The sequence below is a fragment of the Lichenostomus cassidix genome, chromosome 7, assembly GCF_008360975.1.
Source record: "Lichenostomus cassidix isolate B80296 chromosome 7, HeHo_3.0, whole genome shotgun sequence".
NCBI classification, from domain to species: Eukaryota; Metazoa; Chordata; class Aves; order Passeriformes; family Meliphagidae; genus Lichenostomus; species Lichenostomus cassidix.
The window spans coordinates 13,991,090-14,015,853 of NC_139488.1; the positions used below are offsets into that span (position 1 = coordinate 13,991,090).

The 24,764-nt window shown below is 44.0% G+C and overlaps 1 protein-coding gene across 3 annotated transcripts in view; it reads right to left on the reverse strand.

Annotated features, from left to right (window-relative positions):
• ITPRID2 (ITPR interacting domain containing 2) overlaps positions 1-24,002 on the reverse strand; it is a 40,493-nt gene extending 16,491 nt beyond the window's left edge. The window contains exons 1-12 of one of the 3 annotated variants that reach the window (XM_085066311.1): positions 23,872-24,002; positions 23,339-23,614; positions 23,180-23,231; positions 18,088-18,137; positions 17,185-17,241; positions 14,498-14,534; positions 14,228-14,284; positions 13,139-13,237; positions 12,467-12,675; positions 10,982-11,667; positions 7,496-7,568; positions 1,255-1,346 (exon numbers count right to left, since the gene is read on the reverse strand). In XM_085066311.1, coding sequence (XP_084922437.1) covers positions 1,255-1,346; positions 7,496-7,568; positions 10,982-11,667; positions 12,467-12,675; positions 13,139-13,237; positions 14,228-14,284; positions 14,498-14,534; positions 17,185-17,241; positions 18,088-18,137; positions 23,180-23,231; positions 23,339-23,555 — 1,629 coding nt within the window. In that variant the 5' untranslated portion in view covers positions 23,556-23,614; positions 23,872-24,002. Of the gene's footprint in view, positions 1-1,254; positions 1,347-7,495; positions 7,569-10,981; positions 11,668-12,466; positions 12,676-13,138; positions 13,238-14,227; positions 14,285-14,497; positions 14,535-17,184; positions 17,242-18,087; positions 18,138-23,179; positions 23,232-23,338; positions 23,615-23,867 lie in introns of all 3 variants that reach the window. The other 2 variants (XM_085066312.1, XM_085066313.1) reach the window with 2 other exon arrangements.
• Positions 24,003-24,764: the final 762 nt, after the last annotated feature.

The following is a 24,764-nucleotide window of genomic DNA, read 5'->3' on the forward strand; positions in this document are numbered from 1 at the left end:
GGATCAGCTCTCCTCTGAGTCACCTTCTAACACGCCTGTCAACTTCAGTGCATTCACAGCTCTGTAGAGAGCTGAACAAGCATGTCAGACATGCTCTTTGCAGAGACTCAGGATCATTTTTCCCTTTATTCACTTTCTTGCTCTTGGAAAGCATTAAGCTGATGTTTAAGGGACACAAAGACTAACGTTGTCTTGGCTTTTATTTTGGTACTCAGTTGAGAAACTACTAAATTGGAAAGCCCAGAATAGCTGCACCAAAATGAAAAAGCAACATTGATGGATGGAGAGGGTGAAAAATCTCTTCCTAGTAACAGCCCAACAGCTTTTAAAATGCTTGTTGTGCCACAAGGGAAAAAACATATGGTAGCATAACAAAGAGTTCAGCAGCTACAGAAAGGAAATTGCTGGAGGTACCCCGAATCCCACCTCTCTATTACTTTGGGCTGTGAACTAGGTCCCAGACAGCTAACTGACGGCCTCGAGGCCAGGATCTGATGCAAAGCTTTTCTCTGTCTGACAGGCCAATCAAATCATGGCTATTACTGTGTGAATGTTTCAGGAGAACCAGGAGAACAGCTCTCCAAAACATCAGATACAATGCTGGGTGAACATGTGTTTCAAGAAGACACCTAAACACCATGCTTGAACAAAAGCTTTCCCCAAGACAAAAGGTCTCTGCTCAGTATCACAGCAATTTCTGGGACAGAGATTAAAGGAGCTTGAACAAGAAAGCATGGAAGCTCAAGATCAACTAAAATTAGACTATCTTCACAGGAAAGTTAGTGTGAATTTGTTTGCATTTTCTGTCAGTTGTCAATGAAAAAAAAAATAAAAAGAAAGAAAGGAAAAATATGCAGGGGGCAGGGAAAAGAAAAAAGAGGGTAGGAAGGCAAAAATTATTAAAAAATTAAATGATCAGCAGAATAGCTATAATCTTTCAAGACCTTAATCTCTACCCACTACTGAGAGGAATTAACTACCAGACAGTGAGAAAAGATACACCAAAAGAGCAAACAGGACATATTGAACTAAGAGCTTATTCCAGTCCCAGGCATCTCCAGATTAACCTACCAGAAAGGCTTTCAAATTTGAACAGAGTTCTGTAAGGGATTCAGCAGGTCCAGCTCTGAAAATCGTAATTTTATAGATCTAGACTGACGGTCACAGTAGCAGCCAAACATCAACATTCCTCTTACCTTCCCCTACTGTTTCACACTGATCAGGAGGATTTCAACCTCAGTAGGAGAGCCTTACCTGAAGCTGATTGAATGGAGAACAATCTGTGGAGGAGTCCTCAGCAAAGCCACTGCTATCAGAGTGCTGGCTTGCTGTCCGTAACAGCTGATCTGTTTAAAGCAACCAAAACCCAACCATAATTACTTTACAAATCACAGCCTTTCAAGACCAATCACATTCAATACATGCTTTCCTTTTACATCAAAGCAGCATGAAGTGGGTAACAGAATTGCTTTTCAAACTCCACTTTGAACAAAACAGAGAAACAACTTGTCGGTTTCAAGCAAAATCTCTGTCACACAAAACCCTACTTGTGAAATGTCAAGCTGCAGTGGAAGAGAAACCATCTTTAACATTCTTCCTTTGTGTACTGTGGAAATAAACCACTCTGCAGATATTGCCACTGTTGGAGTCTTCCTTTCACAAAACTACATCACTGGTTAATTCACATGCAGGCAGTGGAAGAGTTGCTTTTGTGTTGAAAAGTACATATTTGTCACCTCTCCTGATCATGGAGATACTGGAGATCCCTGGTCTCCTACCAGCCTACACCACCCCATCCACCCAAAGGAACAGCATCCCATGGGCAGAGAGTGCAATGTGCAGGACTCTGCCAGCTGCTGGAGAGGATCCTCTGCTGGTTTAGCAGACAAATGCAGAACATCCCTTACACTTCAATGGCCAACGTGCCAAAGCATACTCCCAGCACTCATTTTATACATGCAAGATAAGATCCTCCTGCTTGTTCCTTTCTACTCACATTAGGTAAGCATTAAAATAGCCTAAAGAGGCTCTAAAACCCTAAGTGCTTCCCAGGAGTGATTTCCTCTGGTGCACGCACTGCACTCACAAAGCAGCTTTGCAGGGAGAGCTTAGCAAGCTCTACAGTGCACTATTGCATGTATATTGTTCCTGACTGGACACAGGAAGCACCCATCAAGTGCAAGGGTTACCTTATGACACCAGAAACATTTCACTCAGCCTGAGGCCAGCATGGGCTACAACCTTATCTCACCTTTAGGTCTCAGCAGAAGTATAAAAGCTTGGAGATGGAAAGCAACTACAGTGGCCTGTAGCCCCCAGCCCCTGCCACCTCCTCCTCTTCACCCTTAGGCCAGAGCTTAATGCTGTCTTCTCAAAGGCTCAATGCAGAATTTTGCCCCACTTAAATGTCAGCCATTTAAATGTCGTCATATAATTAATCCCAGGTCACAGCTCAATGCACTGGCATGCATTATAAAAACTGTTTTGAAACAGTTGGATATTCAGAATTTATTTTTTTTTAGTATTAATTTTGATGAACATTTTACTAACAGGGATATAAATAAGAGCCTGCACAGTCTGTGAACACCAGTAGAGGCAAACTGCCCACTAGGCTTCTATATCAGTGATTTCACACAGCTTTAAGGGAGTGCCTTTCAAACTGTGCTGCTGTTCTGTTATCATGGTAGCCACAATATCCTGCGATGACAAACTATTTTTCTACCTCAAGACAGACATCCCCACCCAGCTCCCAGTAAAGACAATGGAAATTACTTCCCTGAGAACTGGCTTAGATCTTATTAACTGCCCAATACAATTAATACAGCTGAAAGAGCATGCCATGAACAGCTTGTCACTACAGCTGAGGCTGGGGGGAAGCTGTTACCTCCTTCAAGGTGAATAGTTACCCACTTTTGTTGCAGAGACTTTGGCCTCCTCTCTGTCTCTTTTCCTATTTTAATTTAAAAGAAAAGTATTTAAGAGGAAAAGACTACTGGTGAAAGCCTTAAGCTCCCTTAGGGAAGAGATGCCCACTAGTTCAGACAAAGCAATGGACCAGAGCATGTGCATGGGCTGGCATCTGTTTTCATGCACATGAAGCTCATTACTGCTCAGCAGAACACTGATCTGCCCTTCCATTTCCTTCTCAGTCAATATTTCCTTTTCAGCTATAAAAACAAAAATTACATCTACATGTTTTCTCAGATCAATTCTTGGTCTTCTCAGGGCTACAGTACTAAAGCTAAAATCAGTCTTTTAGATAATTTTCTGTAGCATCAGTTATTTATGTTCATGCTTTGACAGCCTTACAGGACAGATCCTGCCAGTCAAGGGATCAGCCCAGAGCAATGACAGCCTCATTGTCTTTATCCATGACAAGTGACTGGCATTGTATGAACAGATTCAAACTGCCTTGGTTCCCCCTGAAGAGACATCCCCTTAATGCAGTCATCCCTTGTTTTCTGTGCTACAGACCTGCTAGGATCTTTTTGAACCGTTTAAAACAACCACAATCTCTATTGAATCAGTAGTGAAATGACAAGGTTTGGTTCTGTACAGACTGGAAATACTGACTGGATATACTGATACATAATGGTATCAACACCCCTTGTCAGCTACTGATCCAGCTATACAGCCTCCTCTATAGCACCTGAATATCTCTCAGATTCAAACAAACAAGGGGGAAATATGAAAACATTTTTTAAAATGCTACTGAGTTACATTTGACTCTTGATTAAAATGCCTCCTGGCAAAGGAGAATCTTAAGGGAAGGAGTTGTGATGAGATATGGCTCATGTCTCTTCATCTCGAGTGCAGGAAAACCAGCACCAAAGGCTGGGTTATAGGGGCCAGCCTGGGACAATCCCTTGCCCTGTGTAACCCCAGCAAGGCAATTGTACCTTCTGCACAACACCCACTCTGCCACCCAAAGCTACTCTCAACACTACACAGAGGAAATCTTCTGAACTACTGGGAGGAGGCCAGGGGCAGGATAATAAGGAAAGTGTGGAGAAGGAACCAGCCACAACAAACAAAACCAGAAGGTACAATCAAAACTCCCATCCCAGTTTAACAGTGCACCAATTAAAATGCCTCTTGGACTGTTGTTTTAAGCTATATAAAAAAAAAAATAAATCAAAGTATATTTAGGCACTGAATACGTGCCAAAATTGCATGTATTCATTACTGAACTAAACTGAAAATGTTCTAAACAAAGAGTACATGATGAAGAAACACGTCTGTGGTTTACAAAGCTTGAGAGCAGATCAGAGAATCCCTATCAAGGAATAGAATTGGTCATCTATTGTAACATAACAGTATATTGTAACTTTGTAACCAATAACATTATATCAACTATCTATTGTAACATTGTAAGCACTATCTATTGTAACATTACATAATTGTAATCAATACCTATTGCAACATTGTAACCACTGGACTGCCAGTCTCACCTCTTCTGTCACTCGACTGCACACAAAGAAGGGAAGAAATATATGGGAACTGTCCATGAAGATCTAACATTTGTTTCTTGTACCTGCACTATTGGAAAAGCTCTAATGCACTTTGTGTTTTATGAGATAATTAATAAATTAACATTCCCAACTTAACTATAAAGTGTTTCATGATGGTTTTAAATATCAGCTGTCCCTTTTTTGCATACTGATCACACCCTGCACCCCAGCACTAACAAAACCAGACCAGTAGGGAGCCCTGCTGCAAAAACTCTCCAAGTCTCTGGGGATTTCCTAGCATCTAGACAGATAAGCACAGACTCCCACAAATACTAAATCTGTTCCAGATGTTTTCTTCTCACTCCCCCATCTCCAATGTCCTGAGGAGCTGCACCCACAGAGAGCTATAAATACAATAATATATTAAGGACAGGAAGTGCTGATGATGTGCTTTCTTCCTTTTCAAGAACTAAATTTTCAAAACTAGTAACTGCTTTTGACTACCAATGTCAGATGCCTTAAACGAAACAGTTCTGTGGCCACTCAAAATTTCACAGAGACATTGATGTCAACAACCAGACATTCACAAATTACATCTTGAGAATACTTTGTTCTCTAGGCATTGTACCTATATTTGTCTTGCTTTAGGGGCATTTTTTGGAATGGAAGGTGTTACTGTACGATATGTCAGTAAGGATTTTGGTTTTGAACTAACAAACTTTTCTACCAGAGCAGCTTTTAGCTGCACTGTATATTTGCAAACTACCTGAAGCTTTTCATTCTTGTGCTCCTAAAAAAACTGAAATAAGAAACATGCTATAACTGTGAGTCTAAGCAACAGCAGACTCTCTTGTTCAACCATAATAGTCAACAGTCAACCAGACTATTTCAGCAGGAAAGAGAATCTCTTGTTTGTTTTTTTTTTTATTGGAATACTTCACCTCTTATTAAAGGCCCTCTTAACATGCCTCGCAAACTGCTGTAAATGTCAGAGAAAGCATCCACATCCCTCTGTGTAGATGTAAAATAACACAGCAAGGTTTATAAAAATCTGTACCGAAGAACACCAACTCTGCTAACTGACAAAGAAATATCACACAAAAAAAAGTACAAAAATGTTCTTTCAGGGGAAGCATTCATCTGGAACAAATTTTTTGTTTATAGGTGCTTATGCACAGTAGAGACAAAGGCACTGAAAAAGGTGGGTTTGTATAAGGATCATCAACTGAAATCAGATTGCACAGAAGACCTGTGGTTGAATTTCATGCTGATCCCACCTCATGAGATTGCTAGTGAGAGTAGCACTTCACATTGAGCCAGCATATTTAATAAGTGACCATTAACTTCGGACGCCTTCAAACTTGGTGAATACCCATTCTCTGAGAAAACAGGCCTCTATTTTGTCTCATATTGGACAACTTGCAAAAAAAAAAAAAAATTGGCTACAGTTGTTTCTACATTTTGGATAAGCTCTCCATCCAATGTTCTCCCTCTTGGCAATGTTACTGAAATCCACACAGAAAAAGTCCTATGTTTTTCACATCTTCCAGGTGAAATAAAATGCTGATCTCAGACTAACTTTCAGCAAATGTGCAGGCATTGATACCTCTGTCAGACAAGTCATAGAGACCTCTAGGCAATACCTGCATGATAAGGAAGTGTCACCACTAATCTATGCCAAGTGTGTTCAGGAATAGGTGGGACATGCTGGGAAACATGACCCAGCACAGCCTGCTTCTGTCAGACTGAAGTCTCATTGCTAGAACTGCTGGCACCTTTCAGCAGGTACACACAGGACCATCTGACTTTTCTTCACTGCATGGTGGAAGAAGAGGGTAAAATAACTACTGGGAGCAGAAAACAAAATTAGCAATTCAGAAGATGAAAAAAATTATTTTTCTCCTCCCTGACTGCAGCTCTTGGCTCCTTAAGTTGATTTTCTCTGAAAAGCTCCCTGAAGATGGCGAGGCCAGGCAAACAAGAGACCTGCCCTGTAAAGACTGCACCTCTTTTCATGTAAAGCAGGTGGTAATGAACTTCAAAACCAGCTAAGGAAGAAGTACAAGGAACAGTTAGAGATTCAGTTTCTGGAGATCCTTCTTGGTGACCTGTGTTTGCAGCAGAGGAAGTTTAGTGAGAACCAGGCTGTGTTGTGCAAAACACTGATGAGCAAGTAGCACAAGCTATCACCAATACCCAGGCACTGCCCTCCAACACTTAGTCCAGGGTATTCTCAACCATGTTAATGCAATTCAGCTGACAGTTCACAAGAGTCTCAATTCAGTTGTGAAAACACAAATAATATGATCTCTGTTTCTGAAGACAGGGGTTTCTGCCTCTCTTTAGTACCTAGAGATGCTAGTCACGTTTCACCAAGAAATTGCATTGCATCCAAGCAGCTCACTAAGTGCAACAAGCTCTAGTGCTTTAATTACATGTATCAGCTAGGGAATGGATTTCACTTGCCAACATGGGGCACAGTAACAATCACAAAATGAACTTAAAAATCAGCTTGCTCAGCCTCCCAAGCCATAAAACACATAGAAATGAAAGCACAAGCTAAGTGAACCACAACAGCCAGTGCACAGCATTTTCCATGTGAGGGACTATGATTTCCACGTGGGTGTAGAGACACTAGTTTTCTGTGCAGGCAGCCTGCAGAAAGAGCAGTAGTGCATAGGAGAAAGCTGCATGTATCATGCAATTTAGGTTTAAAACAACATAATTTCAGTTTAAACGGGTATCTTAAATTACAGGACCTACTAGGGAAAAAAAAATCCTACACAGTCTGAATTAACATTTCAGGCTGTCTGAGCTATCATCAATCATACAAAAGTGAAAACAGCCAGTGAGGTTATAGGGCTGTTGTGTTGCCTGTAATTTGGTTGCCACTTTGTAGTAATGTTCTGTGATTTAGCTAAAAAAGAAACCCAGATCTTTATTATTTCTAGAGAGAAAAAAAACTTCAGAATCTTAAAATATCTGAATCAGCCTTTCAGAGATGGAAGGACATTCAGCACTCACATAAATTCCAGTCTACTCACCTTTCCTTGACTTGGTCACTGCTAGCTGGTGTGTAGCTGAAACGTGAGGTAGATCCCCCTCTGTACTCTGGATCTATCAGGAAGAGGAGATTAATATTTTGTCAGGCCAACGGGAACATGTTCCTGCGCTTAAGAATGCCCAAGATATATGCACTGCACGTGCAGGAGGAGGTTTTGCTGTTTTTTTCCCGTGATTCAACAGCCTATACTGATGGAAGGAGCAAATAATTATGTCCTTGAACCAACTTTCATCAGGCATGCAGCAATGCTCCTGGAGGAGAACAGTGATCCCTGGGCAGCACCTCCCACCCACAGCACAGGACTTCCCTCTGGTTACACACAGCATGCAAAAAGACCTGGAAATCGTATCCTGTGACAACACAGAGCTCTCAGTTCCTCTTTGACAAAACACCAAAATTACTGTGTGAAAACACCTCTGACTGCCTTTACTCTACCATTTTTTCCAGTCAGAACTCTTGGCCTCTCACTTGAACATAAAGAACCAGCACAATACATTTAGGAAAATGTATCACGAGGTCAGCACACAAGGACTGTCATCTCCTGCCCTAACAACTATTTCCTACAAGCCACCAAGTCCTCCAGCAGAAGGACCCAGACTTCACCATGCCACTACTCATGGAAACACTTCTTGTGTCTTCCAGCACGGAAATGGAAGATAATGTATTCAGATCCACGCATGTTTCAACTGGGAAACTTAAAACTACATAAAAATGAATCCTTTTACTCAATAACTTTCTGAAACACAGTCTTACTAAGAAAGCAGTTCTCAGGCAAATGCTCAAACAATGAAAAGAATATGCCTGAAATCTCAACAGGGAGGCCTTTGTTTAGCTCAAAACCTAGAATATGCTCTCTCTTTTGTGTGATCCAGAAAAAATCCTAATGGATCACACGCAAGTCTACATGCACAATCCTCCAATCCAATTACCCTCAACCCTTCCCTTAACTGGGCTGCTGGCCCAGTTTCAAAATTACCATGTAATGAATTTATCTCCATTTTTTTATCAACTTAAAAATGTAAAATCAGATGCTTATAAACCAAAATTAGTATTTGGCTAAAGAAGAGGTTATATTCACATTGATATCATGTGTATCACAAACACAAGGGTGCAATTTCTCATTTCCAAGGGTTTTCTGGAGTACTTGGCCTGAACTTTTCACCATTAACATGCGAGCAGCATTACTTTTGCATGATAAACCTAGAGGCTTCTGTCCCTTTAGGAGATGAAGGCTCTACCAAAGGGGTAAATCCTTATTTCATCCAAATGCAGGGGAGCATAGGAGGGGCTCACCATTTCAGATCAAGAAAAATTTAACTTTTTTTTTTTTAAACAGGGAACAACAAGTAATCTTACAGACATATTAATAAAACTGGCTTTCCAGGAAAGAAGAACGAGAGAACACAGAACAGAGCAGCTCCTCAAGCACACAGAAGCTCCTTCCCCATCCCTTCAGCCAATATTCGTGCTGGTAAATGACCTTCAGGACTGTCATTGGCCACCTCAGGAGCGGGTGTTTGGGGGAAATCCTGCCCTGACTCACTGCCACACTAGCTATCTTCACAGCCACAGACTTCCGAAGGGCACGCAAACCTCCAAGGCATTCGTAAGCATGGAAAGAACTTCCTTGATATATCTGTCATCTTTCTTATGCAAAAGAATGCACTCCAAGCCAAGCTAGGGAAACAGGGGGAGGAGTTATTGTCACTGCTTCTAATACAGTTTATTATGCATTACACCCTGCTTAGAGATGCACAAAAATAAAATCGTGCTGCCAGGAATTGTTCTAAAATGTCTTCAGCTAAACTGAATCCCCTCCTCCCAGGGATCTGTAGGCAGTTGATAAGTATATACTATATTGCATAAACAAAAAATTCACCACAATCCCATCCCACATCATATGCTGTCTTGCCAAAACAGCTGTGTTTATGCCTGGCATCACTGCACAAAGTGTGTCAACCAAAACTTTGCAAACACATTGCATTTGTGCAAAATTCAGCAAGTCTTTACAGCCCAACTTACTCCTCTTTTTAATGTGCACACTCACACACACACACAAATACATGAATTATTTTAATTGTTTCAGTTTAACCCTGGGGTACCAACAATGGATTTCTCCTCTGAAATGTGCAGCAAAATGCATGGTTGCTCAGTCCCCTCCAATTGTGCCAATGCAAACATTTTTGTAGCTACACAACAAGCTGTATCAAGAAAATTATCTGGCTGAAAACTAAGCCAGGAAAAAGAAATAAATCAAAATACACTGAGTTTCTTTTCCCCTCTCAACTGGACCAGTCCTTTGTTCTGGTTTAGTAGATGGCCACACATGTGGGTGAGGACACACAGGAATAAACAAGTGGCAGGAACCACAAGAGGTTTGATTACTTTTTTCTGCCTTCAGCTACAACGTTAGTTGATCTAGAAGAGCTTGTCATGATAATATGACAAGACACTGGACACAGTATCTATTAAATCATCACTTCATCAAATGCTATAAAACTCATGGGCTTCTCTATTCACTTGCTTTCTTCATTTCACCAATGAAATCACAATATCCTTCATTTTATATATCTATTTCACACAGACAGAAAAGTTAACTGCTGAACTTTTAACAAGAGTCACACTGAAATGTGTCAACAAAAGTATCTAGTAATTTAAGTATTGTTAAGGCAGTTCTTACAATTCAGGCTGCAAGTCTATACAAAATTGCATTCTTAAATTTGTAGGCTGCATGTTTACTAGCCTAATAAACAAATCACAGGAACCTGAAATTTAAAATCCCTTTGGGACAATTATCAATATAAAAATGGATATCTGCATTTATGAAAATATTAAAAGACAGCTAGCACAGAATTTGCAACTAAGCCATTGCCAAAAGTCATGTCACAGTGACTTTCAATGTGCCAATTTCCAGAGAAGAAATAAATCAACTCATAGTAGATTGTTATCAAAACCGAAAGTTGCACAAGATGAGCACCTCACCCTCTTCTGTTTTATGCAGCAACATTCTTGCTTTATTCACAGATTTATTTTTAATCAACATCAATCAATAAAGTGAATTTACTTTTAGGCAACAGAAGTAATGATTTCTAGTTAACAACTTAAGTAAAATAAAAATTAAAATCCCAAGGTTTTGGTGTATACCAAACCTAACCTAGATCTACTTACATGGGAAAACTTCCTAGGACTTCTGCCAGTGATTACAATTACCTGAACTTGATGAAAAAAAAAAAGAATGAGAACTTTCCCACTGACTCTCAGGAGCAACAGCAGCAGCAGCACCAAGTTACTTCATTAAGAAGATCAATGAGAGCAGCCTACAACTGCTGAGAAAGTGCAACACTCAGAGAATTTAAAGTATTCCTGAGAAAACACTGTCAGCTACACAGGAGGGAACATTCCTCTGCAGGCAGACAGCAAGCTATGTAAACTGCATGCACAAGGAAAGTCATGTATCTTCACTCACCTCTTCCATCTCAAAGGAGTCCTTCTGCTGCAGCATCAGGTTCGTTATGGACGGGTTGGCGAGGGGAGCGCAGGGCTCTCTAGCTGTGGACAGTCTCTGGGTCAGGACACTGCTGTCGGATGTGCTGGAACTGCTGCTGAGCCCTGGCGAGTCCAGAAGACCGGGTTCTTCACACGGCCTATCCTGGGCACTTGCCAACCTGCCACCCTGCACATCTGCTGGAGGCACAGTACCCTCTTGTGCATCACCAGTCCCAGCAGGGAGGTGCACAGGTCGCTCTGCGTTCGCAGCCTTTGTCTGACTGCTGGCTATCTCCTCCTTTACAGTAGCCAAAAAAGAGGGACAGTCTTTCTTTTTAGAGTATTTTGCCAATTTTGATTCATTTTTAACGTCATTTTCTTCGCTCCCTACTTCAGCTGGACTTTTCCCTTTTTCAACAGGCGAAGGACTTGAGCAGCTGCTGCCATCAGCTTGCTGTGTGCCACACAGGTTGAGTTTTGACAAGGTCTTCATTAACCGACTGGCTGTATTGCTGCGATTCAAAGGGGGAGGGCTGGATGCCTCTTTGCTGGAAGACACTGAATTCATACTACCAATTTTCTGCAAAGGAGTCCCAGAGACTTGAGAGTACAAAGAAGAAAAAGCATTGGCCACAGTAGTAAGCACTTCAATCTGACGGAAACGACCTGCACAAGAACGAAACACAAGACATAGCTGAAGAGAGAATTTTGACCATAACCTCTGCCCAGCCCCACAAACCTCCTCCTACTTTTATCGAGGGCCACTAAGGCTGAATGAACACTGTCCAGGCCCATAACATGAAAGTGTTACCTTATTATGGAAAAAAAAGAAAAACCTTTGCAAGAATCTTTACTAAATGCACAACAACAGCATGCAAAGTTCTCCCAAAGTAAGTGGTATATATGCGTGTGAATGCAAATTTTTTTACAAAATGCTAAGAGTTACTCGTGTTGCCCTCTCAATCTCCATCAACAACTACAAAAGGACAGCTATGCCCTCATTTCAGCAACACTCATTACTGATCCAACAAAGCTCCTGTCCAAGTCAATAGAAATACTGTCCCAGATTTCAACAATGACGGAAATAGGTCACTGCCACCCAGAAAAAAAATCCCACCCAGAGACTGAAGAACACCAGAAACAGAGGGATATTGCTATTTGTTTCAGTGCTCTAAAGCTGCAACAGAAGACAAGATTAGAGTAAGAGATGAGGATGATACAATCCAGAAGGCAGCATACCTAACAGGGTACCTATTATTTTTCCTCCCCACCCCAAGCAGTACCACCCTGGTGGTCACCTCTTGCCTATTTAAGACCAAGCAAGAGTTTTATTATGAACTCTGAATGGAATTTGGCCTTTAGGCTGTAGCGGAGTCTTGCCAGAATATTAGATACACACCTCTTTTGAGGTTGTTTACATAGTTAATAAACTCATAAATAAACTGTGCTTCAAAAACATACTTACTTGTTAAAGCAAAACTTGGATTTTCCACTTCCATGCGCTGTATTTGGGCATTCAAAAACACTTTGATATCTATCCCTCTGGCAAATGATGATGAATTAAAAAATCTTGCTGGAATTTTTGAAGCAATATCTGGTTCATCTCTTCCAAACCCAAGATTATAGAGCACTTCTTCAGGATCTTCCTCATAAAGCTCCAGTAATTCAGAAACACTAGACAAATGAAAGATGTTTACCATCTACCTGTCTCCTTTTAAGATCCAGTCCCTTCTGTCCAACTACTAACTCCCCCCAGTAACCACTTTGATTTATCAAACTTTTGACTCCTACAGTTCAGCCTAGTTTCAGAAATAATTGTGGAGATCTCTGCATCTAAAGTTTTGGTTTCCATCACAGGAGCCATTAGCCCAGACACATCACAGATCCAATCCTGCAATTTCTAAAATCAGTCCCATTCTGCAGAGCTCAAATTTTAAAATGCCATTAAAATTTGAAGCATTTTTAATGTTTAGGTCCATTTGTTAGCATTTACTGAAAACCACAACGAAAAACAAATGGAAGCTTTTCAAGCAACCAAATGAAAATTCCCTTCTCGGGTTCCAAATGCAACAATGCACATAAAACAAGCTCAGCCCATTTAACAGAAACAGACCTTCAAAGCATAGTACTCTTTTACCTTGAAACAGTCGCACTGCTTTTTCCAGAGCCGGTGGAATTCATACTTCTCCCCTTCTGATGGAACTGCAGCCTCCTGTCCTTTGCCAGTACACCATTGCTGTCAACACAAACAGAGAGCAGCCCTGCGCTAAACCTCTTGTGTTCAGGGACTTGATTCTCTGTCTCGCTGGAGAGCTAACTCTCCAGCACTGCTGAATTTCTCTTTTCCCTTTCACCGTTATCTGGTTTATATTAGCCATGTCACTTACTGAAATACAGAAACAAAAGCAAACCCTGGGCCACCTCAGGAAAAATGTACATAGACGGTATGAATTTGAAGGCAAATGCGAGCTGAGAAAACAAATCCCTGATCTGCCCTTGCTGCCCCACCCTCCCTGATCCCACCCTCCTCCTGCAAGGAAGCCCAGCCTCGGGTGAGCTGTCCTTGCCCTGCCTTTTCCTGCCTTCCCTGGGCTGCTGCCTCCTCCAGCATGGTCACCTCTCCAGGGCAAGGCCACCCTCTCCACACCTCTCCACGCTCCCAGACACCACCCACCTGCCAGCAGTGCAGGACTGCCACCTGCCCGGACCTGGCTGGGGAAGCTGAAGAGGCTCCAGGCTGGGAGAAATGGAGCAAGATGAGCTCCAACCCTGGCTAGCCTCCAACACTCCTGGCCAGCCTCTTTCCCAACCCCAAACTATTTCTTCCCTGCATCTGGAGAAGCTGCCTGAGCATTAGGTGGTATCCTGGGTTCAAACATATTTTTACTGCTAATCTCTCTGGGGAACAAACTGTTCCCCCCCAGAACAACCACCAAGAAACCAAAGGCAGCAGCGGATTCACCTTAGAGTGTATATTTATTTATGTAGCCCAGCTCAGGAGGAGCAGAGAGGATACTGCCAACAGGTGCAGTATTCACTGAAGTCTCAGTGGGGTTTTAGTTTCAGTGCATTTTATTTAGAAGCTCTAACCATCTCTCCTCTCTCAGAGTCTTTTTCTCCCACTCCCAAAAGACATCTGCTATGACAGGTAAAACTAATTTTCCCTTGAAATTTCTGAAACAGTAAGCAATCAGTGAGGCAAAGAAGGTTAATCATGCCAACTTACTAAGATTTGTCATTTCTGTGTTTTCCTCTTGGAACTCCAAAATCTATGTTAGGTCTGCTGAAAGAATAAAAATCTGAATTTTTTTTTCTGTACCTGCTAATGACTGTTTCTGTGTTATCTGGATCTCTTCTTTCCCTTTCATGCAAACAGACATGAGCAGAAGAGCTTTAGCTCTGTGGTAGCCCCCATGACTTCCACTGCCTGTTCTCCCTCCTGCCCTTCAGTATAAATATTCCTCTGAAGTAAACAAACACAAAAACAGGTGTTTACCATGTTTCTGTTTGGGCATCACTCCGTAGCTGATTAGCTGTAGAGAAAGAAGAAGAAGTTACATCCAGACCTCTTCATAACTACACTTCTCACAATCAGTACAAAGTAGACAGTGAGCACATTTAGCAACAGTTCTGCATAAACCAGATTTTACTTTTTCAATATAAATGTGATTGTCAAGCGTTCCTAGTACACGGCTGATATAAAGATGATCTGGTTTATTCAGGCTCTGTTTAAAATTAAATCTCACATGGACACATGTTTACATATTATCATTAATCTTATTTCTTGAAATGTAGATTGTGATAAGCTGGTAATTGCTATATAAACCATGCATTGCTTTGCAACTGAAGACACGATTACCAGCTGCAGGGGTGTTCCCGGGTGGGAAGGGGAGGAGGACAAGCAGGCATGCACAGATTGTTCCAGAAGAGAAAGTAAGGAATGCTAGAAAGGCAGCTGGCCCCACGGCCAGGTGCCGAGACTGTATCTGTTCATCTGTTCGCCAGCAAAGTGGGGCAGGGCCTCGGCTGCCTGAGCTGTGCAATACATGGACAAGAGCTCAGTGAAGCCCGTGGTGCTGATGGGGCCAGCAGACGTGCTCAGAGCTGAGACAGCTCCAGAGAGAGGTGCTCTGCCTGGTACCAAGCACCTGGTCACCAGGCTGACAGGGAAGCCAGCACTTTCTGCAGCTGGATCACATGGAACATCCCAGGCAGCACTGTTCTTTCAGAATTGGACCTCACACCTAAATTGTGGGTTCCCCAAAGTGGCAACTCAGCATTAACAACTTGCCCCAAGAGACAGGCAAGGAGCATATGTCTGTTTCAGCAGCCCTCAGAATCAGCTCTGAAAAGAGTGAAGTGATGTCACACAGTGCCAGGAAAACTCTGCATCTCGGCTCACCGTGCCTGCAGGGTAAAGTCAGCTATCGAGAGTTAAACACAGAAACCTCACAACTCTCTCTTGCTTTCTGTGGTATCACAAAGAAATGCATGCAAAAGAATGTATACAAAACACAGATCCCACATCTCTTCTTTTTAACATTCTTGCCTATAATATGAAGTTAAGCCTATCTGTATGGATTATCAGTGACTAGGCTGAACAGCTGAACCATAGGTTTGACGAGCTCAGCAGTGGGTTGGGGTTACAGGTCCCTGCCCAATGCCCTCTGTACCATTCACACAGGGCTCTGGCTTGTATCTGGACTCAGGCAGTCAGGGCTGCACAAGGGCAGGCCATTCATACCAGCCTCAAAGGGGCTGTCTGTCTGGCAGGGCACACAGCACTGCTCCAAGCAGCTCTGTTGTCCCCTTGTTCTTGGACGGGAAGCAAAGCCCAGCAGAAACACTTGCATCCTTACCCAGAAAAATCAACCAGCAATTCTAGTACTGGGACATTTTCATCTGAACAAGCTAAATCATGCTAAAGACTCATAAAAAATAGAAGTCCTTGGAAATTATTAGGAGAAAAATTGAAAAGAAAAAAAGTGACATGATGTAATAAAATGCACTGGTTCTTGTACTCTTGCTCATATGCTCAGACCCTTGGATTATCATTACAAAGAAACTTTTCCTATGAAATCTTTGTACTGCAGGCTATCTTAGCAAGTGGGGAAGATTGTCAATAGGAAAATTTAATCCTATTTAATCTTTTGTAGTAGGAGACTCATTTACTGCTTTTCCATCATTACCAGATCAAGATCATTACCAGATAAACTTTTTTCCTTAGAAGCCTTAAATCTTTAAAAATTAAAGACATTTCCTTCCCCCAGGCCTTGTCCCACTACTTTGACACTACTGGCAAGACTAATGTGGAAGGAAAGGGCTTTCTACTATACCAGTTCTGGCACTTAGCAAAAGCTGCAGTTCAAAGAAACATTAAAACTACTCTCCCAGTTTAGCTTTTATCTTTTTTTTTTAACACTGAAAGCAGATAATGTCTTTTATCCCCTGTCCTGCAGATAACCCCAGGACCTGGTTTGTGAGACTTTTTTTTGCTATTTTACTACAAGATACTGCTGTTAGAACAGAATCCACAGTGCTTTTGTTAGTTTGTTTATGGACACCTCCAACCTATGATCAACAGAAAGGCTAGAAGTCTTTTTTACAAAGAAGTCCACCAGGAACAGCCACATCTCCTTCCCCTTAAAAAAGGGAAGAGAAAGAAAAGACAAGCAGCTAGCAACAGAAATGTCTATATCGTGGCTGATCCAAAATACTTACTCAGCTTTGGTGCTTTTCATTTTTAAAAGCACTTAGCCCTTAATGGGTTTGCCTCTTGGCTGACAGAATTTCATTCCTCCTTTCAAAAGCCCGCACATGCCACTCCCAAGGGATTTGGGGGAAGTGGGGCATGCATGGCCGCCAAGAGTAACCCATGGGCAAGAAGAGCAAGTAGGAGAAATCATCTTCTCACAGCCTTGGTAAGTGCTCCAGGCTGTCCTGTCATCATCTGTATTAAAATGAGAGGGCAGAAGCAAATTCAGGGCCGCCTCTAACCTTCGGGTCAGAGACTCAGCATGTTTAACTCTAGCAATAGTCTAAATAACTTCAAAAAGCATATCTTCCTGCATTTTTTGTGTGCTTCATCTCAATTTTCTAGCCATTGCCATCCTTCAAAAGAAAAATCAGATGACTGAACAAAATTTTTTTGCTAGAAAAAGAGTCATAATCTGCCACACCCACCTTCGGCTCCCAGGGATAAGTCATCTTCAAAACTTCCTCCATTTCTCACCAGCATGCCTGAAAACATACAGTTAGCAGTTCAACAACTACAATGTTCCAACATTTTCCTTCCAGCAGCCTATCTAAAGATATTAGCAAGACACTTCATTTGATACAAGAAATCACCAGACTTTATTTACAATTCCTACATTACTCACGCAGTTAAAATGCATTAAGAAGTGAGGAGTTACATTTCAGAACATAGCAAAATTATTTTGAAAGACAACAACTACATCACCGCTTTAGTTTTGTGCTCAGAAACACCCCCACGTCAACGTGAGAGCAAATTAACTGCAAGAGGGAACCTGGAGGTACCACTCAGCACATCTGTGCCTTCTGCTGCTGTGTTATCTATCCTCCAGACATCTTACCAGGGGAATCCAGAGTCTGAGTCCACCTGGGGCATTCCCCTCTCACCTCCCTGTACCAAATTAGGAGTTGAAGTGAAGACTCCAGGCATAGCAAGTAATTCTTCTTCACCCTGTCACTACCTGCACATTCCCATTGTACTTTGAACTTCAGTATTCGGACCTGCTCGGATAGTAAAATTTTCAGGTGTGGCAACCACAGTTATTAGAGGCAGAGACTGCCTAATGGCTCACAAGCTTGGAGACAAAATCACCTCCCTGTTTTGCACATTTAGGAGTTTTTTTAGAGCTTAGTAAGATCTCCAGAAAGACTTATTCAGGTTCTTTTCCCCCTTCTGCAGTTTCTCAGGCACAATTGCTCCACCGTGAGAATAACCCTGCAACAGTGACCCAGCTGTGGTTTGTACTGAGACTAAAGAGATGAGGTCTTACATGAATGTCTTTGAAAACACAGTTTCCAGCAAAAGAGATTTCAGTAGGTAAAGCCCTTCCTTACCCTTCAACAGAGGATTGCTTTGCTCATCCAGGGAGGCTCCCAGAGGCGTTCTGAAACCACAGAAGAGATTAATACTACTTAAAAAACTTGCTGCTTCATGTCCTTCCTTACAGCATGTAACAAGATTGTGATAGCAGCAGTCGTCCCTCCCTCCCTCCTTCCCTCCCTCCGCCCCCAGAAAGCACAAACATCTGACGACTGGCAATAACTTCCTAAACAATCCCCAGCCCGCTAAATAAATACACCTTGCAGAGAAAAAACAACAAAACATAGTAACTGCAAGGCTCAAACACCTTCAGGGGCAGCAGCCCCCTGTTGAGGAAAATCATGGACTTCTCTGCGGAACACCCAGAAAAAACAAGCATAAATTTTTGAATGGATGAATTCAATCTCATTAATGCAGCAAAAAATGGCCATTTTCTACACATTTAAAACTTCTTAGAGAGAGAGGTTAAAAGTTGTATTTGGTGATCGGGAAGAATCAAGATAAAAATCTTGACAGCTATGTTAGCTGTCACATGCAAATTCCGATACTTCTTCACACCAGTTCTTTTTTGGATAATCCCTACTGCTGCTGCCTGAAGGGCAGGGGATTTGCCGAACCTCATGGTCCTTGAAAGGAGTAGCAGAAGCCTCACAAATGACAGGTCCAGTCCCACTCTGGGTTCACACTGTACTTGTTGACACTAGCTAGATGTTTCCACATCTTGTCTCTCAGACATGTTTAACCAAAGACTTGTCACTTCTAAGTAGCACAGCATTAACTTTTAAAGCTCAAAACAAATTCAGAAATGTAATACTCATAAAGAAGGGGAAAGCAGATGATTTATGTGCCTACATTAGGTATGTTTCATTTGGATTTTTAATTAGACAAACACATAAACCTGCCCAAAGACCTGAAAGCAAACAGTGCTCTGATACAGTATTTATTTTGGTGCCATGGCCAAATTAAGCAAGGAAAGTTTGCATCTGCTTTCTAACAGACCTTACACTTCACAACCATATTTTTCTTTTGCCTCTGAAAAGAGTTCACTCTCTCCAGATGCAGCCTGCTGATACGGAGCAAGCTCCCTTCAACACGGCTTTTGCAAAGCAAAGCAAATCCCCACCACGGTGGGACTGCAAGGCAAACAGCCAGAGCATCCAGGTGCATAAGCATGATTCAGGTGACAACACACACTCTGCTGAGGCTCAGATCTCCTGCGTTTCTGTACGTCTCTCCAGTCAGAGCCTGAAAAACTTAGGATATATTGTCTAATGCTGTCATGCTATACAAGAAGCCTTATGTTCTGAGGTAATAACTATGCTGGTTGTTTACTCCCTGGCTCTGATGGGTGCGCTCCCAACCTTCTCCCTCTCCTTCCCTGGTGGCTACTCCCATGCCTCTATGTTTTCGATGCAGAAACTTGCTGGCGTTGACTTTGACAACCAAGGTCAGTGCTGCATGCAGTGGCTGGCAGAAAGCAGTAAAAGCATCCACCAAAGCTGGCATTTTCCTTTAGAAATTAAGTCTGTCACCTCTACAGCATGTTAGCAGCTACAAGAAAAGCATCCTCATTAAGCACCCCTTGCTGCCCTGCCTGCACTTGTTGCCCACAGCTGCCCCACACCCCCTGCCTTTGAAAAACTTGCTGTTAAGAACTAGACAAAACATGACTTTAAACAAGGGACAAGTACCACACAAAAATCCTCTCGGGCCGCAGCATGGATAGCTCTGCCTTTCGGCACCAGGCTGTTTTTCACCAGTGAGGCCCTCGGTTCTGTCCCAGAGCAGCCCTGTGCCCTTGGCAATGTCAGGGCTGGGGGACACTGCCACTTGCTGTGCCCTCGGGATGGGGTCTCCCTGCCACATGCAGCCTCCAGGCTTCCTCCCATCCCAGAGCTTTGTTTGTTCAGCTACCAGTTGTGGTCGGGTGGTCTTTTGGAACAGGACAAGGGTTTTGCACTGTGCTGTGGAAGTGTATAAACCCCAGCTTTTAAAACCTTAACTGGGCAGGAGCCATGTTTATTTTAAACTTGAAGCAAAAAATCTCTTCTTTCTGAGGCATTTCAAGAACTCACTTCCTGCATATCTACAGGAGATGGCTCCTAGATACCTCCCACATCCCCTGTATTACTGGCAGAGTTTAAATATATTCAAACAAAATAATACACGTCATCATAAGAGCTGACAAAAATTTCTTTTTATCTAACAGTATAATACAAACACTTGAGTTTCAACTTTTATGAACTTTCTTATTACTCCAAAATGCCTTTTCTAAGTACTAGGGAGAGAGCAAAAGGGGTCCTTTTCAAAGGCATGTGATTCCCAAAACATGAATAAACCAGAGACTTTGAGAAACATCTGACATTTTTTATACCTCCATAATATTTATCATAGTATGAAAAATACTTGCTTCTTTTCTTTTGGGGTTTGCTGTTATTTCTTTGCAAAAAAAAAAAAAAAAAACCCAAAACCAAAAAACAAACCCAAATAACAAAATGTGTGTCTACTAAGGTAAATAACATGGGGTATTAGGAACCCTCTTCTCCTCCAAAGCAGATGTGAAACAGAGTTGCCAAGTAATAAGAGCCCCAAACCACTAACATAAATATCACAGGGCAGATAATAATTATTTTTGTCCATATTAGAACACTATTGATGCTTTTAGAAACAAATAAAGGCATAAATCTTATATGCAGATCTGTTTATGCAGTGGGTTGATATTAAGGTTTTTTGTGCTGCTGCCAACTCAAACCAGAAAATGAGATTTTAGAAGTGCCAATTTTCTTCTGATTTCACAAACACTTACAGAAACTCAGACAAAATGTGAAGGACTGCTTTTACAAAACATGTAACAGAGAAAATACTGTATTTAAGTAACTGAATCTTCACTTGTAGTAATGGCTAATGGTAAATTGTGATGGAGATAACTTGTGAGAATAAGGTTGTGCTGTGAACCAGAAATAGATGCTCAGCTTGTGTATGCCTACACTTTGCAGCAATCAAAGCTCCACAGCAAAACTAGCGTTATTAAACAAGCCAGAATTTTCAGGGAGGACAACTTACAAATTGTAAATTTCACAACTGTTATTTTTAAACAAAACACTGTAGTATCTGCAGGGCTATTCTGTCATCTGTTAATCCTGACCTCTTTTCCTATGTACATTGTTATCAAGAGACAATCAGTTCAAGGTTTCTACATGTACAATCACTTGCAACACTTCAAATTGAATTTTCACTTTACTACACATGCTAGCAACTGCTTGCACATATATTAGACCCAAAAAGGTAAACTATTCTGCAGCTTCAAAATGCAAGGAACTGTGCAACCCTTCAAGCAGCTGGGATTGCACCTCCCAGACATGAACTGTACATGCTGGCACCCTGCATGCCATAGAGCAGAGGCTAACTCCTGTCTGAAGAGCCTTGTTTAGGAAATCTTTTGTAAAAATATTTTTGAGAACACATGATTCCTCTGAAAAGATTTATAATAGCAAATAGCTGTAATTTTTATGGGTTCTGTGGAAGGAGCAGTGGAAACAACAGGTTTCCCAAACACGCATTACCTAAATTTGAGTTTCTGCATTAGCAAAAGAGTAAACTTGTGCTTCATTTGTTATTTGTAAAACACGGGCATAGAGTGTAAAATAAGATTCCCATGTTTTGGGAATCAACCACCAGAGATGCAAACACATTCCACAGAAACGTGTGGTGCCAGTTTTAACAACAGATAAGCTACCAAAGCACAGGAATGAAACTGTAAGCCTTGTGTTATTACTCAAGATTTTTGCCCATCTATTAGATGTTCATGTTGTCAGTTTGCAGCTTTGTGCTACTTCTTGAATTCTGTATGGAAATGGTAAGGACCACAGGGCCAGGGAATGTTCTAGACAGAAGTCCTGCAGATTTAGACAGAGTAGCACTGCAGCATTAGGAAGAATTTCTCCCCCAAGGACCTCTTCCCCCTCCAGTCCTTACATTTTTTGCCCTCCCCACTCAGAAATACTTCGAAGAAAGCACTGAATTCATAACACTTATTTTAAAGGATATAGTTTGGTAAACCAGCAGGACACCAGATTTGAGGTAAAGCCAGAAAAATCTTCTCCCATTCTGTCATTTTGGAAGAATGGTCTGTCAGGTCTGAACATTTTATTTTAGGGATTGGTATGATTTCAAGCCTGCAGCTGCCAACACAGTATCCAAGGCACAATCTGTAAAGATCTGAAGAAAACTACATGGAGGACCATGTAGCTATAAAACAACCCACACTTCAGTTACAGAGTAAGCACAGTTAGCTGCTTACTGGATGAAGAGATCACAAAGGCACAACTAATCTCAGTGGTAAATTCTCGTCTTAATGTAGCTGCTCTCAAAAGGAGGGAAAAAACCCCAGAAATATCAAATAGCAGAAGTCTTGAGAGATCTTTGTTAGCAGCTGGAAAGCAAGTTGCTAGCTTCTCCCCATCAACTCTGCCTCCAAGGGCTGGTAGGACTCAATGGAGAAAAAGGACAAAAGCAGCTGCTACTGGATGTAGTATTTGCACTTTTATGCGACTGAGGATGAAGAAAAAGTAATGCTATCAGCCTGTTCCAAACACCAAAGATTATTTTCTAACAGTAACAGAAATACAGACTACATATACCACAAGTTAAGGATAGAGGACATTAAGGTACTCTGATAAATCAAGTTAGTCTAAACCATGCCATCACTCCTGAAGGCCTGTAATCACAGAGGCCACTGCTGCGGAAGCACCGTTTCTTCAAATCTGCACCAAAAACCGGGTAAGGAAACAGTGGAAGCTTTACCGGAGCCCCTCGGTGAGAAACTGGGCAGCTTCCAAAGCAATGCTGCCTTCCTTACCCTCAGCCGAGTTCCTCCCGCGGCGGCTGGAAGCCTTCAGGCTCATGAATGCGAGAAGGAGAGGCGCGGTGCTGGAGCAGCTGCCCTTGGCCATGCGGACCCGCGGCGCTGCTGCCGGCGCAGCCCGCCCGGAGCACAGCGCCGTGCCGCTCGGCCCCGCCAGCGCGCCCCGCCGAGCCGCCTGACCCCGCACCGCGCCGCGGGCACTGCCGGCCCCGCCGCAGCCACCCACGGGCGGGAGCACCCACCTGCAGTCCTTCAGCCATATCGCGATCTTCTCGTTGGGAACGCTGTGACAGCCTTAGGGCAGAGCAGGAGAGAGAAGCCGACAGTCAGTAACAGCGAGGCCGCCCCGCCGCCCCGCGGGGGTCCCGGTGGCCCGCGGGCTGCCGCCCCTCGGCACTGACCTGCTCCTGCGGCCAGCGGCAGCTCTCCGCCGGCGAGAGCCTCCTCCTCCTCTTCCTCCTCTTCTTCCTCCTCCTCCTCCTCCTCCTCGCCGCGGGCCAGCGCCGCTGCCGAGAAATCCTCCGCTTCCGACGCCTGCCAGGAGTCGCGGCTCTTGGCCCAGGCCTTCCTCTTCTGGGTCGCCCCTTGCCACTCCTCCGCCGCCGGGGGCTGCTCCATCGGGGCGGCGGCGCCGGCGGGGGCCTCACGCCGGGAGGCGAGTGCCGGAGAGAGCCAGCCTGCCGGGCGAGCCAAGATGTGCCGTCCGTCCGTCCGTCCGTCCGGGGCCGCGGGGCCGCCGGGGGGCGCGGGGCCGCCGTCCGCTCAGCCCCCGGGAGCGCCGCCGCCCCGCCCCGCGCTCACACCCCGGCCCGCCCCCACACCCGGCCCCGGCCGGCGCTCCCGGCCCCGCAGGTGTCAGCTCCGGCCCGCCGCCGTGCGGGAGAAGCGGGCGGGCAGAGCTCGTCCGGCCCGGCTGCCCGCGGTACTCACTCACATGTCGCGCCGCGGCAGGGTGGCGGCGGAGGCTGAGCCCGCCCGGGCTGCGGGCGGCGGCGGCGGCTCTGACTTCCTCATACCGCTGCGGGATGAGAAAACTCGGCGGCCACGTGACGGCGGCGGGGCTGGAGCAGAGCAGAGCAGAGCAGAGCAGAGCGGGGCCTCCTGCCGGGGCCGGGCCGCCGCGGGGCAGGGATGCGGGCTGGGATGCGGGGCTCGGGCAGGGATGCGGGGGTCGGGCAGGGATGCGGGGCTCGGGCCCGCTGGCGCTGGGACAGCGCGGCCCCTCGGGCCTGGCCGGGCTCGGAAGGGCCGCCCGTGGCCTGGGCCCGGAAAGTGTTTCCAAAGTAAAAAAGATGCGGAGCAGGGAAGAAAGACTTTGCAGGGTTCTGTCCTGGGGGAACGGGAGCGGGGGGAGAGACAAGGCACTAGGAAAAGAACAGCCTGGGTGGGCACACGCAGCCTTGTGCCTCGCTTGCAGGGTGTGAGATCAGATCAGCCTCTGCTCGGGCACAGGCAGGGGCTGCAGGGACACCAGCAGCGCCAAGCCCGGCCTCGGAAAATCTTAGGTGCATTTGAAGCCTTTATCATCTCCTTCAGGATGCACTTAGGCCAACAGATTCGACTGAAAACCCATCTGATTCCCAAAAGACGAACGAGTCCCATTATCTGGGAAGGAGGTGCCACTCAAAAGGCTGCTTTCACTGACGGGCACTGAGTGCCATTTCTCAACCACTGTCTCCTGCTTGAGGTGCCAGCCAAGAGCCCCGTGCCGGGTGTCCTGCCCACCTCGGCTGCGGCTGGCCTGGCAGCAGCCGTGGCTCAGTCACTGGGGCACCAGGGGCCAGCCGGTGCCACCCTGGGCAGCAGGGCACTGCCTTCCTGCGGGGG